This window comes from Camelina sativa, chromosome 4 (assembly GCF_030686135.1).
Source record: "Camelina sativa cultivar CO46 ecotype springtype chromosome 4, ASM3068613v1".
Classification (NCBI taxonomy): Eukaryota; Viridiplantae; Streptophyta; class Magnoliopsida; order Brassicales; family Brassicaceae; genus Camelina; species Camelina sativa.
This window is the reverse complement of record NC_141883.1, coordinates 22,680,526-22,702,814: the sequence shown is the minus strand read 5'-3', so window position 1 is coordinate 22,702,814 and position 22,289 is coordinate 22,680,526. Positions and strand designations below refer to the sequence as shown.

General features: G+C 33.1%; 2 protein-coding genes, 5 long non-coding RNA genes and 1 pseudogene across 33 annotated transcripts; 5 read left to right on the top strand and 3 right to left on the bottom strand.

Moving 5' to 3' along the window:
• Window positions 1–1,656: 1,656 nt before the first annotated feature.
• On the top strand, window positions 1,657–6,516 carry LOC104781123 (uncharacterized). 8 transcript variants are annotated; one of them, XR_015597459.1, is made up of 7 exons: window positions 1,657–2,071; window positions 2,288–2,500; window positions 2,726–2,988; window positions 3,854–4,165; window positions 4,321–4,516; window positions 4,832–4,933; window positions 5,664–6,516. It is a non-coding gene; the product is annotated as an uncharacterized LOC104781123 (long non-coding RNA). The 8 variants fall into 8 exon arrangements; XR_766863.3 differs by having other exon boundaries at window positions 4,811–4,933; XR_015597457.1 differs by having other exon boundaries at window positions 4,808–4,933.
• Window positions 2,351–2,968, bottom strand: LOC147946097 (uncharacterized). The gene is made up of 2 exons (XR_015597464.1): window positions 2,704–2,968; window positions 2,351–2,578 (listed from the first exon to the last, which is right to left on the bottom strand). It is a non-coding gene; the product is annotated as an uncharacterized LOC147946097 (long non-coding RNA).
• On the bottom strand, window positions 5,014–6,345 carry LOC147946096 (uncharacterized). 2 transcript variants are annotated; one of them, XR_015597463.1, is made up of 3 exons: window positions 6,209–6,345; window positions 5,397–5,445; window positions 5,014–5,227 (listed from the first exon to the last, which is right to left on the bottom strand). It is a non-coding gene; the product is annotated as an uncharacterized LOC147946096 (long non-coding RNA). The 2 variants fall into 2 exon arrangements; XR_015597462.1 differs by lacking the exon at window positions 6,209–6,345 and adding an exon at window positions 5,586–5,725.
• Window positions 6,517–6,554: 38 nt separating the features above from the next.
• LOC104781124 (uncharacterized) lies at window positions 6,555–8,779 on the bottom strand. Of its 2 annotated transcripts, none has more exons than XR_015597460.1 (3): window positions 8,284–8,779; window positions 7,086–8,074; window positions 6,555–6,887 (listed from the first exon to the last, which is right to left on the bottom strand). It is a non-coding gene; the product is annotated as an uncharacterized LOC104781124 (long non-coding RNA). The 2 variants fall into 2 exon arrangements; XR_015597461.1 differs by having other exon boundaries at window positions 7,102–8,074.
• A 1,196-nt stretch (window positions 8,780–9,975) lies between these two features.
• Window positions 9,976–10,856, top strand: LOC104784033 (protein BIC1 pseudogene; annotated as a pseudogene). The gene has a single exon (XR_015597456.1). The product of XR_015597456.1 is annotated as a protein BIC1 pseudogene (transcript).
• A 1,727-nt stretch (window positions 10,857–12,583) lies between these two features.
• Window positions 12,584–14,114, top strand: LOC104781122 (cytochrome b-c1 complex subunit 9, mitochondrial). The gene is made up of 3 exons (XM_010505716.3): window positions 12,584–12,916; window positions 13,193–13,240; window positions 13,879–14,114. Exons 1-3 carry the CDS (start codon window positions 12,797–12,799, stop codon window positions 13,927–13,929), a joined length of 219 nt encoding a protein of 72 aa, XP_010504018.1. The 5' UTR covers window positions 12,584–12,796; the 3' UTR covers window positions 13,930–14,114.
• Window positions 14,115–14,971: 857 nt separating this feature from the next.
• On the top strand, window positions 14,972–18,531 carry LOC104781120 (alpha carbonic anhydrase 1, chloroplastic). 3 transcript variants are annotated; one of them, XM_087511412.1, is made up of 7 exons: window positions 14,972–15,778; window positions 15,876–15,942; window positions 16,042–16,146; window positions 16,288–16,609; window positions 17,020–17,122; window positions 17,217–17,399; window positions 18,165–18,531. In XM_087511412.1, the coding sequence occupies exons 3-7, from the start codon at window positions 16,074–16,076 to the stop codon at window positions 18,330–18,332; spliced, it is 849 nt and encodes a 282-aa protein (XP_087367538.1). In that variant the 5' UTR covers window positions 14,972–15,778; window positions 15,876–15,942; window positions 16,042–16,073; the 3' UTR covers window positions 18,333–18,531. The 3 variants fall into 3 exon arrangements, with proteins under 3 accessions (XP_087367538.1, XP_019100301.1, XP_010504017.1); XM_019244756.2 differs by having other exon boundaries at window positions 15,722–15,778; window positions 16,039–16,146; XM_010505715.2 differs by lacking the exon at window positions 14,972–15,778 and having other exon boundaries at window positions 15,858–15,942.
• Window positions 18,532–19,987: 1,456 nt separating this feature from the next.
• On the top strand, window positions 19,988–21,990 carry LOC104781119 (uncharacterized). 15 transcript variants are annotated; one of them, XR_015597017.1, is made up of 8 exons: window positions 20,041–20,428; window positions 20,537–20,604; window positions 20,852–20,912; window positions 20,985–21,050; window positions 21,146–21,179; window positions 21,262–21,320; window positions 21,421–21,540; window positions 21,730–21,990. It is a non-coding gene; the product is annotated as an uncharacterized LOC104781119 (long non-coding RNA). The 15 variants fall into 15 exon arrangements; XR_015597014.1 differs by lacking the exon at window positions 21,421–21,540 and having other exon boundaries at window positions 20,008–20,395; XR_015597015.1 differs by lacking the exon at window positions 21,421–21,540 and having other exon boundaries at window positions 20,008–20,395; window positions 20,844–20,912.
• The last annotated feature ends 299 nt before the right edge of the window (window positions 21,991–22,289 follow it).

Sequence of the window (22,289 nt, the reverse complement as noted above, 5' to 3'; positions counted from 1 at the left end):
TTTTGTGTACTTTAAAATTTTTTTTTTGTGTAATTTTAGTTATTGTGTGTATGTTTTTTTTTTCTTTTTATTATGTGTTGTTTTGTATGTTTGTGTTGGATTAGAAATTCATTATATCTATAGCATCTTATTTGTGAATTGTTTTGTGAATGATTGATTGTGCGGTTTTGATCTGCTGTATTTGTTTTTTTTATTGATGTATTATTTTCTATATATGTCATTTAACGTATACTATGTACTTGGTTTGGATATATTGAATTATTGAAAAATATAATTGTGTTTGAATTCTAATTTAAATTAAAAGAATTTCATTTTTAAAAAGTTAATCATATATAATTTGAACTCAAAAGTCATGTTCCATTAAACATGTTTCTCTTTTAAAAAAAAAGTCTACAGGAGTAGTGTAAAATTATATATCATACATTAATCACTTAATTCTAATTTCTTCGACCAAAATGTCTTTGCTTTACAACGTCAGCCAGGAAAAAGTGAGAAGATTGAGAAGAGAAAGCGTTTTGATTCCTAAATTTGCTTATCCATTTTTAGAAAATCTCCTTAAAAAAAAAGTGGCCTTTCGACTTTAGACCTTCAAATTTTCATCTCCAATAATAAACTACTAAATGATTTTATCACTTAAAATCTTGAAAATGGCTTATGTTTTAACGGACACACAAAAATTAATGGAAAAATGATTCCATCAGCGGTATAGACCAACATATATATATATATATATATATATTTAAAATAATGACATAACTATAATAGTTATTTTTTTAATTAAAAATAATTTTTATCACTAATAATGTATTTTAAAATTATTGAAAAGTAAATGGGAAATTTTTTTTAAAAAAGTTATTATTTTTCATTATAAACTAGGTTCGCGGGTCAAATGTTTTAAAATTTAAAATTTATGATTTTTTATGTCTATTAAAAAGTAGAATTGATTTGACAATTCTTTAATAACAATTTAAAAAATACAAATAATTTTAGTTATAGTAATAGTATAACTTAAAAAGTTCTTATTTTAATATAACTAAAATCTACTAACTAACTTGTATATTTTGTTTAGTATTTTTTTGGTGATACATAAATTGTTTGGTATTTATCAGTGTTCGAAAAAGCGTTCTAGGCGTCCGCCTCCGCCCCGTCTAGGCGCTAGGCGCTATAGCACCGCCTAGACGACCGCTTTGACCGCCTAAAATTGTAGTATCATCATTTTAGTGTATTTTTAAAATTTTAATTACACAAATTTAAAGTTTATAAGTTTTATTTCTATAAACATAATTATAGATGTTTAATATACTATTTAAAATGAATTGAAATAATATTTTTATTTATTGTTCTGCTTTTGATTTAATATTTTTATTATTCTTATACAAATTTTGTATAATTATGTATATAATATTATATATATATTAATTTATAGTGTAAACGCCTAAACCGCCTAAAACCGCCTAGATTCCGATTAGGCGCTAGGCGTTGAGTCACTGCCTAGTGAACGCCTAGCGCTTTCTTGAACATTGGTATTTATAATTATTAATTAAGATAATATTTGTAGGTTTGTATCTGTATTTTATTTGGACTTATATTTTTAAATATTGTCCAAATCATTTGTAAAAGATTTGTAATAATCTAATGGTATGGATCAATTATTTTGTGCATGTGTGAAAAGAATATAGACATTTGGACAATAAAAGAAAAAGCCCAACTGAAATAATAATAAAAATTACTTCTTTTGTTGAACTTCATCGGGGATCTATCTGGTTTTTTAACCTTCTTCCTTATTTTTTTTAATCTTCTGTTCAATCTTTGATCAATATTGGAAACCGTCAGCTCCTTCTCACCTTCTCGATTTCTCTATCGTTGAAGACCCAAGCATAGGTGTTTTTCTTTTTAATCACCGCAAATCTTCTGTTCAACCTCATATGAAGATTGGAACCCTTAACTCCTTCTCACCTTCTCGATTTCTCTATTCGATTGCTGCGGGATCTACTTCGGAAATACAATAATCAGATGTTTTGAGATCCCACTAAATGAGTTCGTTGATTTCAATAGCGGATATTGTTGTTCGGTAAGTTCTTCAGGCCACTACTCTCTGAAATAGGTTTTTAAACTAATTGAATTATTTGATCTACTTCGAAGATTTCAATTCGTAAGTTCTGTTAGTTTTAAGTTTTTAAAATTCTTAATCCACGAGGGTAATATATGGACCTTAAATTCTGATTTTAGGGTCTGTGATTTTCTAACTTTTGTTATAAGATTAACTAACATCTTCATTCAATTCCAGGTATTTCCTTATGTTTTAAAAGTACAATCACCCAAAACCAAAGCAAGCTAAGTTCAATTTGTATTTCCTTTAACATAAATTATAAAATTCTGTAGACGTCCTCATATACTAATATATGTTCGTTTCAGGTTTACAACGATTGTGTAGAAAGATGGGCTAAAAACATCAACAATTACAGTCAACTAACTACGAACGATGATGACGTCTTACACGGTTAGTTACATGACATGACTCTCTTTTTTGCGATTCTTTTCTAAATTAGATTATGAAAGCCTTGTCCTTTGTTTGCATCTGAAAGAAAACATCAAAACATCAAAAAATCAAGTTTTAACTCAATCAAAACAGCATTCCCATGTTAGCATATTACTTTCAAGATTGTATGTATATAAGTAAGTGCTTCAAATATAATAACTTACCAATCAAGTTGTTCTCATTTAGGTTTCCAGACAGGACAGAAACAAAAGGGGAAAGGGTTAGAAACTGATCATCAGACAAAGATTCCATCCTACTAACAATAGTTTGAGTGATGAAAGACATCTTGAAACGATGGGTAGTCGGTTTGAATTGACCACTGGCTATACTCAAACCGAAGTTCTCGACAGTTCTCTATTGCCCAGCAACGACCTTGTTTTCAAAACGATTGATCAAATCTTTTTTTACCGAAGCATGAATCTTCGTTCCCTGAGTAAAGAGAAGATAAGGTAAATTTTACTTGCATTATTTTTAAAAAAATCTTCTTGCATTTGATGAGATACATAAGAACGTGAACTTACTGACATCTGAGAGCACCATATCGAATGTTTCACCAAACTTTGTTGAGTAGGTCTTCCATGAGTGAAGATGAATGTGTTCGATGTTGGATTATTTATAGTGGTTTTAGTAGTTTAGGGTATCGTATAAGATCGGTTATTGATTGAGTGGTTGCTGATTGCGAGATTATTGGTTCTGTTTAGGATTACATTATGATTGTGATTGAACTTGAAATCAATGTTGATTGATAGTCAGACAAATGGATATAATGCAGAGAGATTTGAGGGCGGGATTGATACAGTAAATATTGTGTTTATAGTTTCCATAGTTTATCCTTTGGAATATTATTGAGATTGATTGTCGATAGTCTTAAGTATGGGCTGATGGACAATTTTAAATAAAATAGGAACGCTAATATGGCCTTATTCGTGTGAGGCCCAAAAGAGATGGAACCGGGTTTGTTGAAAAAACATGCGGATCCTACGTTTAATGGATCAGATTTATTTTTTTTGAAAATTTCGGACAAATTTATCCTGCTCAATTTCACGATTCAGTCTCCTTTATTATGTATTCAGTGGCAATTGCCGTAAATAATAGGATGATTTCAGTCATTTAAAAAAACGTACTCCTTTTTTAATTATAAGAAGATATCATTACACATTTTTCAAATTTTATTTTTATCTTTAAATTAAATTGAAATTTTGTTTCTCTATTCAATTTTAGAAGATAACATTTTAAAATATCAGTAATAATTTTTGTCACATATATATATATATTAATGATATAGAAATCACATAATCCAAAGTTATCAAACAGATCTCAGGGAAAAACATTAGGCATCGAGATAAAGGGCTTACTCGGATATCTAGATTGAGGATGTGAAGAAAGAATTCTGAGTAAATGTAAGGGTGAAGGAGCTCTAAGTATAGTTGTTCATCTAATGAGCTCTAAATATTTACTAAAAAAATAATTAAGATGGAAAGGAATCAAAAGGGTTTGTTTGTTGTCACTATAAAAGAAGGCTCTTAAGACAACGTGACCGCTCCACGTCTCTCTGCCTTTCACTTCACTTCTCTATTTCTCTCCGCCAGCTATGGCTCCTTCTTCATCACCTCTTCGTACTACAAGGTAATAATACAAAGTCTCAATTTTTTTTCTTCTGATAAATGAGAGAAAATGGATAAACGAAATGATTTTGGTTATTAGAATCATCCTGATCTGGGTGTATATATGGTGTTTGTTTATTTTAAATTTTATTTTACTCAATGCTTTTTTGGTGGCAGGCACTGAGATGAAAACAATGAAGCGGATGAGAAGTATGCGAATGTGAAATGGGAAGAGCTTGGATTTGCTCTGACTCCAACAGGTTACATGTATGTAGCCAAATGCAGATAAGGTGAGAGCTTTTCACAAGGAAAGATCCTTCCTTATGGGGATATTTCAATCAGCCCTTGTTCTGCTATTCTCAATTATGGCCAGGTACGTTGTCTTTTCTTACCACTTGTGGCTAAATCTCACTGATTGTAGGTTATTAGAATACAGGATTAAGATATTTGAAGCCTTTAATCTCTAAATGAGGGAGAAAATGATCTGCAGAGTCATAGATTGTGTAGAGTTGTTTGAACTGAGTGTGATAGATAGCCAGCAAAAGTTTTTAACTTTAGCGTCTACATATACGTTTTGATTATTGGTTAAGAGTATATGTCAATATATACCTTTTGAGAGATTCTCTAAATGAGACATTTGTAGCTGAGTTTTCTTCAGTCACAGCAGGTGTAGCAGTTTTGTTTGCAGACTCATTGAGTGAAGGAGAATTAAAAATAAAAGATGACAGCAGCGGATCAGAATCGATATTGGTTGAAGAAGTGAAACTTGTAGAAGCACCAAGAAGAGACTGTAAGTTTGCTTCCCGGAATTCCTTTTTCAAGGCGAGATAAGTAGAGCTATATCCTCCTCTTCGCAACCTTCTCTTTCGCTGAACGTAAAAACCTCTCATCAAGGAATAAAAAAAAATCCACTCTTTAAGTTCTACCAAATGATTATTATATGTACTATAGAGAACCAAGATCATAAACAGATTTAACCATCAGATATTGAAAGTTGAAAGGATATCTTAAAAAAATTGGCATGTTGCGTCGTAATATGCCCAACGATATTCAATCCCACCCTCTTAGTGCATACAGGACAGACCTGGGGGGGAAAACAAAGAAGAAATTTTTTCAAGTCCACGTTTAAAGAGCAAACAGAGAAGTAACTTCAATCTGGATGATCATTAAAAGATCACTAATTTTGATAGAAAAAAAACTGAATTTGCCAAAAGAGAGAGACATGTAGAAAAGACAATGTTAAAAGAACTTACAAAAAAAAGGAATCATATACTTATCTTGTGACCGTCCACGGCTTCTAAACTGCAAAGAAGATGATAGGAGAACAGTTTAACAATGTTGTGAATGAATTAACACTACTTGTAACAATATAAGCACTATCATGATGAAGTAAGGTCATGGAATAAAAAGTACAATCGAAATTAGTCATTCAAGTTATATACCAAACCCAAGTCCTTTGTACTTTATACGACCAATTTCAGGAAACAAAACTCGTCTAAGATTGCTGTTTATGAATGTAGGAGCTTCACCCCTGCCGATGATGACGTCACTGTATTTTTATCGACAATGCTTAACTTGGTTTCGACAACCCAGCCAATAGACTCGAGTCTCAGCTCAGGCGCAATCTATGGCGAGATTGTTTGTTCTGGGAAAAGTCAATGAAACAGAGCATCATCGACACGGCTCTGAGCTCACTCGTCTCTTATTCTAACTTTTCTGGCGGATGAGGATTAGGTGGAGACAATTTCATCATCAGAGAGCTCATCGTGAAATGGGGTAACATCGGCGAGATCTATGGAACTCCAACGAGCAATGGAAACATCTCGACCTCCTCTTACGCAACTCCGTTAAGCAGCTCTCTACCGCCAAGACATATGTTGGTGATGAAACCGCCGACACCGTTGGCTGAATTTTTTCAGCCTTTTGGGTTTTGCAGAGAGGGAGAGAGAGAGAGGCCAGGATCTCTTGTTTCATTAGTCGAAATTAGAATAGACAGAGAAATGGAAGAGGAAGAACACTGAAATCAGAACTTTGTGAACAACCAACCAACAATCCAACAACTGACCTTGCTCCACTTTGGCTTTCGTTTGTTTTTTTTACGGATGATCAATTCTCCTTCTCTTCTCCTTGTTCGATCTTCATCTTCATTTAGCAATTGATTAAACACAGTGTTATGATTTCCTTTGTCTACCCATAAGGAAGAGAAAAGCTGATCTAGGTTGTTCATTTTTGTTGAGGTGTCAACACCTACTTCAATACAGAAGCTGATGTGTACTTGCTTCAATACAGAAGCTGATGTGTAGAGGAAAACAAGTATTGTGTTTTTATTGTATTGATGATGAGGGCTTATATGGTTTTTATTTGTTTTAAATCTATCATATAGGTGCATGAATTTTACAAGTAGCGATATATGTGATAACATATATAGTTATTAAGTATTATCTCTCTTTTACTTTGGGACCAATATACATAAATTTTGGAAAAAAAATGATGATAAGGCATAAGTTAAGTGATATCGTTTGCACAGCTTGCAAACAAATTAGTCTTGGAAGACATGGTTAATAAACAAAAACATTGATGTTATTATATCTGTGGTGGGCTTCTTCTGAAAGTTCAATGTTGTTAGCAATCTCGAGGAGGAGGTGGTCTTCGAATGGTTTTACAAGGCTTTTCATCATTCGTAGCTTCACTTCTAGGAGAACCTCCACATGGTGGGGAGGGATTTACGCATATCGCAGGTGCAGCTGCTTTTAACACACATTTAAAATTCTAATTAGAGATTAAAAAAAAACATTTAATTAGGGTATTCAAATGGTTGTAATAATAGGCACGAACTAATCAGTTTGTATCAACGACACCGTTTTATTTTCGGGACAAATCAATTAATCGTCCCGTTTAACCAATTAAAACCTTACAAACAAGAAGAAGAAGAAGAGACTAACCTAGGTGGACACGAACCTGAAAGGATAGACAGAGCAAACACAGAAGAAGAAAAGTTTGTGTTGTTGTTTTCTTCATGATCATATATTGTTCTTCTCCCTAGCTCCCATGTCTACAAGTAGTGTACATGTATATATAAAAATTGAAGCATGACAAAATCAAACGTTGGGTGAATAGATAAATAAGAAGTCAAACTTTGACGACTTCTTTTGTTTGCTGTGAAAACGCGGTTTTCTACATCAACGATATGTAACATCTTCTCAATAAACAAACATATGACTTAACTAAAATGAATTAGTCTACTTGTGATGCAAATTTTCGAGAAACTTATAAATTGTTACAAAAAGGTCCGGCTCAAACATTGATTAGATTCGTTGATACGATGCAGAAAGAAAATACCTAAACATAGGACCCTTGAATTCTGTGCTCAAGCACCCTTAACACATGTGTTAAGCCGGCACTGGTTACAAACAAAGGTAATTAGTTTCTTTCAACTGAGTATTTATGTGTATAGTTATAAATACGATGGTATTACTTAAAATAAAAAACTACTAGTCATTTTGATTTGCGCATCACTCGAGTATACGTCTACGTACTTAGTTCAGAAAATATCGAAGCGAGAGGACCATATAAGATCAGAGTTCAAAGTGTGGTTACATTTTAACGTCTGCACTAAATATACCCTTCTTCGACCTTCCTAACGAGTCACGACACACAATATATTCCATCTCAATAAATTCTACATCGTTAGTTATTGCTGGATCAAAGTGTAAAGAGTAAAAAATATCACAAATTATTCACATAATTACATTAACTTATTCAAGGGGAGGCCGTGGAAGTTCAACGTTGCTAGGCTACTAGCAATCTCCAGGAGGGGGTGGTCTTGGAATGGGTTTGCAAGGCTTTTTATACGTATGTCCCGGATCTTCACTTCCTCCCTTAGGAGAATCTCCACATGGTGGGGAGGGTCTTACGCATATCTCATGTCTACCTTTTAACACAAATGAGTTTATTTAACCGCATAATTAGAGATTAAGAAGAAAAAAACAGTTACTTGAGAGTTTACACGGTTGTAATAGACAGGACAAACTAATCAGTTTGTAAACTCTAGACTATTCTATTTTTGTGATTTAATCGTCCCGTCAAATGCATCCCTTGAAAACGTTCCTAAAATTTATTGTGGAATAAGATGAGACTGACCTTCGTGGACACGAGCCTGAAATGATAGACATAGAAATATATGAAGCAAGCATAGAAGAAGAAAAGCTTGTGTTGTTGTTTTCTTCATTTTCGTTGTTCTTCCATCTCCCGAGTCGACCAGTGGTGTACATATATAAAAATTGAAGCAGACAAAATCAAACGTATATAGTGAATAAAACAAAAGAAAATAATATTTAAACTTTGACGACTTCTTGTTTGCTGTGAAAACGCGGTTTGGGACATCAGCTATGTAACATCTTCTGAATAAACAAATAAAAGACTTGGCTACTATTAAATTTTATGAACCTAGCTAGGTAATTTGATGCAAGACTTTTGGAGGTTCCGAACTTCCGATATATATATAAATTGTAGGCTGAACGTTTCACTGTTTGTCGTTGATGTATGTCTTATTAGGGATACAATATCCCACATTGAAAGTTGAGTAGGATTTTAAGTGGTATATATAAGATATGGGCCTCTCTACTCATTGCCAATTGGTTTTGAGTTGGAACCCCACGATCTAATATGTCTTACAAATTAGACCCAAATCATATATAAAAAATATGATTTAATTTCGACAAATTCAGGGATAAGAGACTTTCCACATTCGATTGAACAAAGAGAATTTGCACAAGATATCATCTCTAAAGTCCCTTTTCATAACAGCTCAGAAGACTTTCTCTTCTATACATTTGATTTTGCGCATCACGAAAGTTTACGTCGTCTATGTACTTGCATTTCAGAAAATATCGAAATGAGAGGACCATATGAAATCAAACTTCAAAAGTATGGTTAAATGTTAACGTCTGCACTAAATATATCCTTCTTCGGTCTTCCAAACGAGTCACGACACATAATATATAGTCCATCTCAATAAATTCTACATCTACATCAGACAGTCATGTATATATATGGACACACATATATCTCATTTGATGGTACGTATATGCTCACTGTAGAAAGATACATTAAATTTCTTGTATTTACTATTTAGTTTCTTGTTGGATCAAAGTGTAAAAAGAGTAAGCAAAATCTCAAAAATTGATCAACACATAATTTACATGAACATATTCAATGAGAGGCCATGAAAATATGTATCGAAGAGAAATGAATTCCGTATAATGACACGTGAGAAAGTTCTTTTAAATCGTAACCTCTATATGTCAATCATTATGTAAATATTTGAAAAAAATATAATATTTAATTTTTGTAGCCGATTTTGTTTTTTCTCGCCATTTTGTTATCGATTAAACGTTCGGAAACCAAATTCTTCTAATTTTTTTTTTAGAATATATATTTTGCAGATTTCATTATCAGGATCAGTTAATTTCGATGTATCCCCACCTAAACATATTTCATCGGAATAAATCCTAAATCAACATCAGCCTCATGATCCTCCCAAAAAAAATTTAACCGCTTTGAATGCTTTCTTATATTCACATAACTAATGAATATTCACGAAATACTAGCCCCAAAAAAATTTCAACAGATTAAGAGTTGAAAACCTGAATCTGTTTACATATTTTCATTTTGAATGTTAACCAAAGATTCTTCAAAATCTGTTAGACTAATATTTTTGTGAGAAATCTCATGAAACACTATTTTATCCAAATATGTGAAGCCTTAACCACTTGCACAAAAATAAACACGTAAGAGGAATGTGTAATCAATAGTTTAATTTCTATATTTTGATGATTTATTTATTTTATTGAGGCTCCAAAAATTAAGGGCCAAAGCAATCCAATCTACAAAAAAAGACTCGTAAAGTTGTCACTTACCATACAAATAAAACAAAAGCGAAAAAGAGAAAATTCACCAAACAATACAACTTACGTCGACGTGTAACACAACCTCCCACCCGATTTTCTCACTACAAAACCCAACAAAAAATGCATATTATCAACACACAAACAAAAACACACATATCTCTCTTCATCTTTTTGTTTTCCTCCAAGAATCTGAATCTGTGCTTTACTATTTGTGTATAACCATGACGAACATCGACGATACGACGTCTTCTCCAATGGCCCACCCGATCAGTCCATCTACTCAGCCTGATCTTCCCGACCAAACCAAACAAGATCCGCCAAGTTCCCCCGACGAAGCAGCTTCTTCTGTTTCCGACAAGAAAGATCTAGCTTCGCCTGAAGAGAAGAAACCGAAACAGAATCAAGAAGAAGAGAGAGTGGACAGTGGGAGAGAGAGGTTAAAGAAACACCGGAAAGAGATCGCCGGTAGGGTTTGGATACCGGAGATATGGGGACAAGAAGAGCTTCTTAAGGATTGGATCGACTGTTCAACGTTCGACACGTGTCTAGTCCCTGCTGGAATCTCGTCTGCACGTGCTGCTCTTGTAGAGGAAGCTAGGCGAGCTGCTACAGCTTCTCGTGGGTTACAACGATTAGACAGTCGTTGCTTGATCTTACGCTGAATCTTATATATATATATACATATATATATATATTAAAGTATATACCTAAATGAGGTTCTTGTACTTCAATAATAAGACACTATTGATATATTGTTGATCTAGACTTTTTACTCATAATTATAATTTTAGAGAACATTGCAAATTGCTTTTGAGTGGTATATCATTGATCTATACATTTTACTCATAATGATAATATTAGAGGACATTGCAAATTGCGTTGAGTGTGTTTATTTGTGCATACTCTGACATTTTGATCATACTGTATATCCGTGATTCGATCTTTTAAATAGTCACATTACAATACAACTATAGCTGACTATCCACTGATCCAGGGAGTAGATATCAGGTCGGTTTCATAAAAGGCAAAAGCTATAAGTTTTTTTTGTTCCAAGTTAAAGTTTAGAAAAAAAAGGATATAGCAATATTTTTTAGAATTCTGTAAATAACTATAACACTATAAATAAAATTTTGGTATAAGAAAAATTATTTTGTATATATGTTTCTCTATGTATACGCATATATTCATACATGTATCTCTTCTTTTCAAATTTCAGTAATTAATTTTGATATGTTTTGTCCTAAATTTTAGAAGAGACTGGTTCTCTATTGTTGGATTATACTCTTTTTTTTTTTGCTTGGTGACTAAGGTCTCTGTTCCAACCTTGATCAGAACTTAATTTGGATCAGCATTTTATCTAAAAGTTCAATTTCTGAATGTGACATTTGCCCGTTTTATTTCCAAATGTTTTCTATATGCATGTGCCGAAACATATACCCAATCATGTGCTTAACTTCTGATAAGTCCAATTCAAAACTAACTTTCATTAAAAGAAAATTAAATTTTATTAGTAATGGGTCTAACCTAGACCCAAAAGCTAACCCAGTGGAGGAGGGTTGGGTAGTAATGGGCCTAACTCACTCCCAAAAGCTAGCTCAAACGTGAAGGGTTGCCATATCACATATATACTATCCAAGGAAATTAATCCCAACTGATGTGGGATATTCTAATATAATCTCTCGAGATGTGGGTGGGAAACGGTCCAACGAGAAACTGTTGAAGCCCAACATCTCATAAATACAACAAGACATGTCACTTATATGAGTTATATAGATGGAAAACTATTTTTATGAGAATTTACTTGTTGGACAAACTATGAGCTCTGATACTATATTAATAGTGCACTTAGCTCACTCTCTCAAAATCTAACTCAAAGAAGAAGAGTTGCCACATCACATATATACTATCCAAATAAACTAATCCCAACCGATGTGGTATATATTCTAATAAACTTATCTTTATATTAGCCTATCTTTGCGTCATAAGCTAGACACATGTGAGTTTGTGACACAAGTGGGTTAAAGAGATTCAAGTACAATAACATCCTTCGTAAGAAGAAAAGTTGTTAAGTTATTTAGTTATTTAGGTATCATGGAACGAACTTATTTAGTTATCAGTTATCACAACATGTGCGTATTGCGTAGTGAGAATGTGCTGCTTTCTTAATGTGACAATCGCTTATTGCATCATTCCCCAACAAAGTACTCAACCATAAACCAAAAAGTTCTCAAAATATTACCATATGAATGAAGAAACTAATACTAATATATGCGACATTATAGTATACTCATATATGCCAAATATACTAATGAATGAGATATTCAAATATTTATTCCAAACTACTTAAATTGTGTAGATTAGTCGGATCTAAATATTTCAAAATCCATTGCTAGTTTTTTAACCTACAGTAAGAAAATTTTCTTTAAACCTAAGAAATCACAAATGAGTAAGACCCAAATTGTGCAAGTCTTCATCAATCCAGATACCCAACAACATTTAATCAGACTAAGCTGAGTTATAGTAAATGGGCTATTGGGCCAAACAATTGTGAGGCCCATAAAATTTTTTTTTTCCAGATACGAATGAGTCAAAAAGAGAATCATTTTCTGATTCGTTGCGAAAATCTCATCGTCTTCACGCTCTCGCCATTGTTGTTGTAGATCGCTTTCTTCCTAACCCTAAAAAAATACGTAAGAGAGAGAGAGAGAGATCTCAGGTGCCTGAAAAAACAAACGAGTCCAACCATGGAGTACGCTGCTCGGAGAAATCAGAAAGGCGCTTTCGAAAGCTTCTACAAGCTTATCATGCGCCGTAACTCCGTCTACGTCACTTTCATCATCGCCGGCGCATTTTTCGGCGAACGGGTGAGAGATCAGAGCCTTTTTGATTGTTTTGTATCCTGTCAGCTTTCGTATCTTCCCGGATCTGCTTTGTGTTTATGGTTTGATTAGAAACGAATTGCTATTGGATATAGATTAATCGATCTACAATAGAGAGATGGAGATTGTACCTTTTGTGCAGTTCTGAGAGAAACTAGTGTCAAGAGTTTTGGATTTTGTGGTTTTCATAACCAGATAAAGGAGTTTTGAGTCTCAGTTTGTGTAATTTTGATGTTCACAAGGGTTCGTATTGTATCGCAGGCTGTGGATTACGGTGTTCATAAGCTGTGGGAACGCAACAACGTTGGGGTATGTTTGTTTTTTGAATGAATATATATGTCTTTGGGTGTTGTTAATGTTGTGATTGCTGGATCTTGTTTATGCAATCCAATGCCTGAATCCTGTTGTCTGTTGCTTTGGATACTCTGCATCTGAACTTTGATTGAAACTGCCTTTCTCATAGGGTTATAGAAATCAATCAGTTTTTCCCATTGTGTTTGGTGTTCTTGCTGTTGTTAATGCTTGTGGTCTTTTGAATTGTAGTTTAGAGGGTGTTTGTTTCTCCATTCTCTGTACTGCCCATTTTGATATAGAAATGGTCACAATTCTGCTTAAATCATTCTTATGTTATTAGTCGCAGGACATGATTTAAACGCCAAAGTTTTCATATGTGCTTACACCTTTACATTTTAAACTTCACAATTGCAAATGTAAAGGAAGAATCGTGGCCCTAGTCATCATCTTCATTCTTGGCACTCCTGTTTTAGCTTACATTTTTGAATTTCGATGTAGTTACTAGTTAGTTCTCCTGCTATGTTTTGTGCTAGGCAGTTCTTTGACCAATGTATTGTGCAGATACATGGGAACTCATGTTAAGAACCTCATGATTTTTCTCTCTCTGATTATATGCTTTATATTCATATCATGATGTTCTTGTCATGTTGCAGAAACGGTACGAAGACATCTCTGTGTTGGGTCAAAGGCCAGTAGAAGAATGAGATAACTCCTTTTTTTTTTATCTCTCAGACCAAAAGCAAGAAATGGAAATTTCGATGTTTGTTTTGCATTCCAAGTCTCTCTTTTTTTCTTTCTCTTGAATAAATATAAAATCATTGGGATGATTATATACTTTCACTTAAAGCTATTTGGTTCTGATTAAATTGAATTTTTTTGCATTGTGAAATATGATAACATTATCGTAAGTCGTCGTTTGGCATTACCAAATCGTTGTCCTTAATTAAAGCAAGCTCCACTAAATTTCCCATTCATGAAAGTTCTATTCTTCACCTTTGATTACTTGAAGCGTCACTTTTAATGTGACTCTCCATATTCTGAGGTCTAATTTTTAGAAAATGTAATCATGGAGGAGAGGGGTCAATTTCATTTTCATTTCCTAATGTTGGATCCCAACAAAGAAAGAAGATTTATGATTATAAGAGTTCTTTGAAGAATAACCAGAGAAGTCACTGTCGATAGAAGAATCGTGTTCATGATATTAAGTGGGAATTAAACAGACAAAACCACATTGGTTCAGTTTTGTGCACGAGAGAGAACTTGAAGACTTCCACTAAGACTAAGCTGTGGGGCAAAATGTTAAAGATGAGATTTTGACGATCTCTTTATGGTAATATCACACAATTTGCACCACTACTTTCGAAGGCCATGCATATGTGATATAGCGAAGATCAACATCGTGCAAGCCAATCATATCATATTCAAATAAGTTTTAGAAGAAGAAAAAAAAGGGATCGTTATGGGCAAACAAAGTGGAACTATCCATCCATAGATCCGAATAATGCGTTTTGTTTTGTTGCGAGAAGAGATTTAAAGATCGGAGTTGGTGCAAATGCGATGTTTTTGTGCTCGGAGTAATGGACAAATGAATATTCCGAAGGCATTTTTGTTTTGATACCGTTATGTTATGCCCTACCTGATCATCACAGCACATGTTTCACTTCTTCTTTTACATTTTCCCTTTTTCATTTATATTCGTTTGTGCTAACATTTTTTTATATATGTAGTTATAAACTTAACAATAATGAGATGGGAATAATGAAAAAATCTCTCGATAAGACGAAGTGGGGAGAAAGAAAAATGGGAGGTGGGTTTTGTTGCGGCAGGCACCATCTGTGGATTATACGAAAAGGTATCACACACCGAAAGGATAAGACAATTATTTGTTTCGCTAAAGTTTTGATAACAATGTTGTATGTAACATTTGAAGCCGAAAATAATTTAGTCTAAGCCTTTACAAAAGAAAAGAAAAACATTTAAAAACTTTCATCGGTTATCTTCGCATCAGATTCATGAAATAAAACATTTAAATATATCATCTCTTTCAATAGAACAAAAAGAAAAATATGTATTGTTTATCTTAATCACTTTTTTCTTGCATTTCATTATGTCTATTCACCATTATATATAACAAAAATTCATGACTCAAGTTTATAGTCAATTATTTGACATGGCTTCTACATCTAATATTACTTCTTTGATGGAAGTTAACGTGGTCTCTAGGCTCTCTACCATATATTAGCTATCTTGTTTCCTCCAAAAAAATATTGACGAACGTCCTTCAAGGCTTGAACACATATAGCATATTTACTACATTTGTTTTGGTCAACACTTTTAACCAAATTGACCCACGTACGTTGAACATAATTAATAAAATTAATAAAAGTTGAACATAATTAATAAAATTATTTTATTGTTGACTATGTATTATAAGTTACTAGTAATTTATCCCTATATATATAATGATCCACCAATCCGAAGTTATGCTTTTTCTTTAGAGCATATATAACCACAGAAATTCGCTTGGATAGCATATGACCCCATATGTTTTAGGTAATCTTTCAACTTTTTTATTTTTCATCTTTATTGCTTTTTATTTTTTTCTTTTGAGAAAAAAAAACTAATCAGAAGAGAGTGCTATAAATAGCAGAGCCAGTCCAGTCTTGTCAGCCATGCAGTAATCTGTAATCTTATAAAACACATTAAAATCTCCCCAGGTTTAGAAAAAAAACTCATTACTTATTTACAGTTTTGGAAACATTAATCTATTCTTTTTTTTAATGGAAATCTTTTTTTCTCCTTTTTTTTTCTAGCAGAATCTTCCAACAAAACAGGAATTAAACACACGATGAAGAACAAGACGATGATTACGATCTCCTACTTCGCCTTGGCCCTCCTCTGCATTGGCCCTTCAGATGCTCGTAATGCTAATACTCTTTGGTTTTTTTTTCTTTTTTTCTTTCTATCTCTATCCATATATTGATATACATATATGAGAGCATGCACATGTGATTTTTGTTTAACACTATATAAATTGGTTCGGTAATTATAATAATGTGCAGAGACACAAGGAGTAGGTTTTGGATATAGAGGCAAAAATGGACCATACCAATGGGGACACCTAAACCCTCACTTCACCAAATGCGCGGTCGGTAAATTGCAATCTCCGATTGATATCCAAAGGAGACAAATATTTTATAATCGCAAATTGGAATCGCTACACCGCGATTACTACTTCACAAACGCAACGCTAGTTGACCACGTCTGTAATGTTGCTATGGTCTTCGGGGAAGGAGCAGGAGATGTGATAATAGAAAATAAGAACTATACCTTAGTGCAAATGCATTGGCACACTCCTTCTGAACATCATCTTCATGGAGTCCAGTAAGCCACAATTCTTTTTTTATTCTTTATCTATAATCATTAAACTCTTTATTACGGTAAAAATACTTTAAAAATTCCAGATATTCTTTGTTTGATTATCTACCGAATTAGATAGGTTTTAAACTCAAATAATCGAGTTTGGATTATATGCCAATTTGTTACTCAACATTTGAAAAAAATTCCAAAACTACTTGTATTTCCATATAGTCATAAAGCCCATTGATAAGTGCTTTTGTGGTTAGTCTGGCCTGTTAAGCCCATGTTGATCCTGTCTAATATTTCTATTCCTTTTGAGGTATTATTACTATTTGGTTTTGGAGCTATATATAATTTAAATAAAAATTCAATCTCTAAGAAAAATAAAAAAGTGTTGATGATAATAGTTAACCAAAAGGAAAAAAATGACTTAGATATGCAGCTGAGCTGCACATGGTACACCAAGCAAAGGATGGAAGCTTTGCTGTGGTGGCAAGTCTCTTCAAAATCGGCGCTGAAGAGCCTTTCCTCTCTCAGGTATTTTTGAGGGCTATCTATACACAATAGTTCATTAATGTGACTATATTAATTTGACTAGCTATTGTTTTTTTCAATATGAAAATATGATTAGATGAAGGGTAGATTGGTGAAGCTAAAGGAAGAAATAAGCAAAGGGAACCAATCAGCTCAAGTGGAAGTTGGGAAAATAGATACAAGACACATCGAACGTAAGACTCGAAAGTTCTACAGATACGTTGGTTCACTCACTACTCCTCCTTGCTCCGAGAACGTTATTTGGACCATCCTCGGCAAGGTAAACATTTTTTACTGTTAGGGGAGGTTTTAAAACATTTGTATAATTTGTGTGTTGCTAAAGTTTTGGTAGTTCAGTGGTTGAGTCGATTTCACAAGTTTTCACCATTCTGTTTAAAATTTTAATAATTCAGTAGAAGATATTACTACTTAAGTAGGAAAAAAAAGTTACTGGTTTTTTAAACACTTAATTTTACTACATATATGAATTTTGGTGTGAATGATCTAGTGATTTTAGGAAGTAGGAAATAAGAAATTTGTGATGATGTTAGAATTCTAAGATCTTGGTTACTCTGTTGTTATGGAGAATAAAACATATGAGAATCCTCTACTACTTTTTAATTAGAACTTCACTATTATTTAGGTTTATTAATATATCAAGATCTTGAGACCATAGTGTACGTAACAATATTTAAAGTTTCAAACGTCATCCCAAATTTAATAGACTATTCAATTATTCTTGACGGTTGTCCAAAAAAAAAAAAAAAATCAATTATTCTTGACGATATTCAACCAATGTGAGTGTCTTTTGGGCTCCACAACCCCTGCTTTTAAGCTAAAAACCCCATTATGTCAAACTTGTTATTCACGTTTGAATAAAACAACAGAGAGAAGTCAATATACGATTGATAGATAGTAACACCCAGCTAGCTACTAGTTTCAATGTTTCATGTTTATTTGACATTTTTGTATGGAAACGGTCCAAACTAATGTGACATCGTGATTTATGAATATTGCCGTGTGTATAATAAACTAATAAATGCAGGTGAGGTCAATGTCAAAGGAGCAAGTAGAACTACTCAAATCTCCATTGGATACTTCTTTCAAGAACAATGCGAGACCTTGTCAACCCCTCAACGGCCGGAGAGTGGAGATGTTCCACGAGCTTCTCGACGCAAAAGAAACCGGCAATAAGAAGAAGAAACCCAATTAAAAATTAGCTTTACGTTATCTATCGGTTTGTTTAGAACCCTAACTAGATTCGTAAAATTAGCAATATTTTAAATAGTAATCATATGTGGTACTTGTGTTCTTGTTTGCTACTTCTTCGATTTCCAAATTTATAATGTTGTGATATGTGCTTACGTTGAAACAACGTGAATCAAACTAATAATACTGTCGGAATAATTAAATTGGGATCCACGTTTGAATAACAACGGCTACATTAATATCCCACTAACCCAAAGGCAAGACGCACGAAGTATTAAACATGAACGTAAGCGATAAGTTGGAAAATTTGTCTTAGTGGTTGGTTTTTGCTATTATCATTATTGATTGTATAACATCAACCGAATTTGAAAGAATCATAGATAGATCAATTTTGGACTTTAAATCTAAAGGCATTAATCCACACATAAATGATTAATTGACTCCAAGCTAAATTGGGCATTAACTAGGTCATATTTGCGGCTATCGATTCTACAGCAACATCTAATGCATCTCTATTCGCAAAAATATCTGGAAAAGATATATGGAAGAATTTTACAACTATTAGTTTATATTAGAAAAAGAAATAAGTAGTACTATATAAATTGTTGGAACTGGGATGATTGAAGGAGGGAACAAGAAAAATCTAACATAAGGTTTGTTTGTTTCTGTGTTAGTTAGAAATAATTGTGGCAAGGAAAGAAAAAAGAGAACTAGCGTGAGACAAATTAATTGTCATTGTCTTTCCTGCCAACTCCAAAACAAACAATAATTCTCGTAACTAAAATAAATACTAAAAGTATACTATATATTATCAAAACTTATGGACCTCTTTCTCTCTTTTTGCAGCAAAGAAAAATATCTCCCTACGTATTCACCCTAAACCTTATTGCTAGGTCAAAAGAGAATTATTCTTACCTAATTCATACTCACAATACTGATTTAGTCTTCAACGATTAGTGCCCCATGATGTTTAATTTGTCGTACTATATCTATTAATAATCTTTAGAAACACAATACTAGTTTAAATTTTCAGAACATGTACGTACTATGTTCAAAATCAAAGTACTATAGCTGAAAACATTTGCTAAATTTTAAATCTGAAAAATCTACATATTCATATTAATCATACAAGTCTGAATTCTTATGTTCCTTTTTACGAAGGCCACATCATGGATGGCCAATAATGAAATGCCAAATTCGAAGGACTGACTTTTCCAAATTGTTCCCATTCGTTAATAATGTTATAAAAAAAACCAAAGATGGCTAAGAATAATGACCTGTCTTTTCTTGAAAATGAAAGAACTACTCATATAGTATATACAAATGACACTAGCTACGGATCATATTAAGTTCGCCACGACCTGAACAAGTCAAAAGAAATTAAAGTGTTCATGGTTCCCACTATTCACTTTCAATGTTCTATCACTCTTAAATTGTTTTCAAGATTCTAGCACTATTTCAATTGCCTTAATTAAAACTTAAACTGCGACAACAAAATCAACGGTATTAAAAATTACGAAAGTAACTACTAACTACACTCACCTCAATACATCTTCTATATATACAATTTTAGAGACATTTATGAAATAAATCCTGAAGTTCATATCTATTTACAGAGAATGCCACTGGGTTAAGAAGTCAGATCGGGTAAAAAAAAACGCGGATCTTTTACGGGTCGTGTAAACCTAATGAAAATTTTATCGTCTTCTGCCGTCACCGTTGTCGAAACCATTTGCAGAGATTTTATTCTTCTTTGTGCTTCCTTTCTCGAGATTTACTTCTCTCATCATGAGAGCGTATCATTGTCGCAAAAAGATATTATAGGAGAAGGTCATCAAATGTATTTAGAGAAAAGACTAAGGAGAGAACTGGATATATCTTCAAAGAGAAAATTGGTTTAGTCGATGAATTAGGGGAGAAAGGTGAAGACATGATATGCGATTCGAAATCAGAAGAGCAAATTAGGGATTTGGACACGAACGAAGCTGGAAAGAAGCGACCAGTTCTTGAGACAAGTGATGGCGAGGGGAAAAAGAAAAAAGAGAGATAAGAACAGGAACAAGAAGAGTTATGATTTCGATGAGCTGCCAATTTCTTCTGGTTTCATATTCAATCCAAACAGATCATCAATCACTTTGGTTTATTTCATTTCGTATTTGCTTTGTGATTTGCTAACAATTTGTGTTTCTTCTGTATATGTTGGCTCAGTTTGCACAAGGAACTTCTTTTACCTGGATTGCAGATTCGAAAACGAGAGACAACGCTGACTTGCAATAGTGAGTTCTTCTTTCTACTATTTGACCTCTCAAATTATAGTTTGCTGTAGAAAAAATAATATCCATATGATATATATATATATATTAGCAAGGGCTCTCATCTATATAATATTCTTGGATTCTAAAGCGAGTAATTGGAATGTCGAGAAACCCTTCTCACCTAATTAAGATTGCCTTTGATGTATTAATTCTGATATTAGCTTTTTTGGTTTCCGTGTGTTAAAACTAATGACTGCAAGTGTTATAGTTGCTCAAGTGTTAGAGTGGAGGACTCAAAATGAGATTTGCAAGATAGTAACAGACTAATCGTGAGTTTTCAGCTTTTGAATGTTCATTTTTTTTTTTTTTTTGGGTAATACGCTTCTAATGAGATGGTGCAGTGGCTAAAGATGTGCTTAAGAATGTTTCAAATGTCTGCTTCTAATTTCTAACCCTCACACAGAAAGGTTTGTTATTGACTTGGATATTTCTTTTTAACTATTTTGTTGTGGAGAGGTCGGCAGTTGGAATGATTCTAATTTTTATTGTTTTTTCTGTGTAGAAATATTCTGTTTAACCTCTTGGTTTCTTATAAGGTCATGCTCGATGCTTCAAAACAAACAGGATGCTTGCAGATATTTCATTCTCTTCAAAGAGGTTAACCATGGTTTGTTGCAGGTTCTCACAACTTTTTCCACCATATAACACATTGTAGCCCCGAAAATTCATGCTTTCAGGTTAGGACACAAACCTATTTCTCGCCATGCTTCTATTTAAAGTGGAACCTATGTTGTCGAATGTTTCATACTTAATATTGAATATTTCTTTCTTGTCCAGTTATATATTTTCATTATCCTCTGACAAACTCAAGACGAAGCTAACAAAATTGTGCTGCATACCGTAAAATAATTTTTTTCGGTCTACCTTTTTTAAAAATTTTCTCTGCATATCGGTCAGGTTGGAGCATTAATTTTTATGCATTTCTAATTTACTATTATCATATTGGTGAGAGAAGCCAACCTTGATGAGCTTGATCATACGTAGATAAGATATGCTCTCATGATGGTTTGATAATGGTGCTTGTGTGATTGTTTCATTTTCGTTGTGTCCTTTCTCTCAGATTCATCTCTACTTATGTGTGTGCAGCTCTGTTGGAGTATAGGAAGTGTTTCAAGAAGAGAGCGAAAAGATTTACGTTATGCTCAATGGAATAATGCAGAGCCTAAGAGAAAGTGGGGTTACGTCGATGAATGTAATACATGACTATACAATGTGAAGATTTCTATGTGTCCTGACACAAAAAGCTATTTCACTTATATTAAGTTTTCATGTTCGTTACTACTACTAAATAACTTAACCACATGTATCAATAATAGACTCAAGTATTTGAAAAGAGATTAACTATCATTTGTGTTTGTTCAGTTTTTCATGTTTGCTTTTCAGTTCATCTTAATAAAATGAGACGAACGTAAGAAAGAGAATATAGAAATTTAAGTTTTGCCTTAACAATATCTTAAGTATTATTAAATTAGTGATTCAAAAGTAAAAGTTTGTATCCAATTTTTTTGATTTAAATCAATTTATACAGGATATTTATCATTTTACACTCTATTTTCTTAATATTTTAATGAATATATATACTTATAAATAAAAAAATTACCATGAGTTATATGGTTTGAAGAGTTTGTGTCAATTTCGAGTTCACA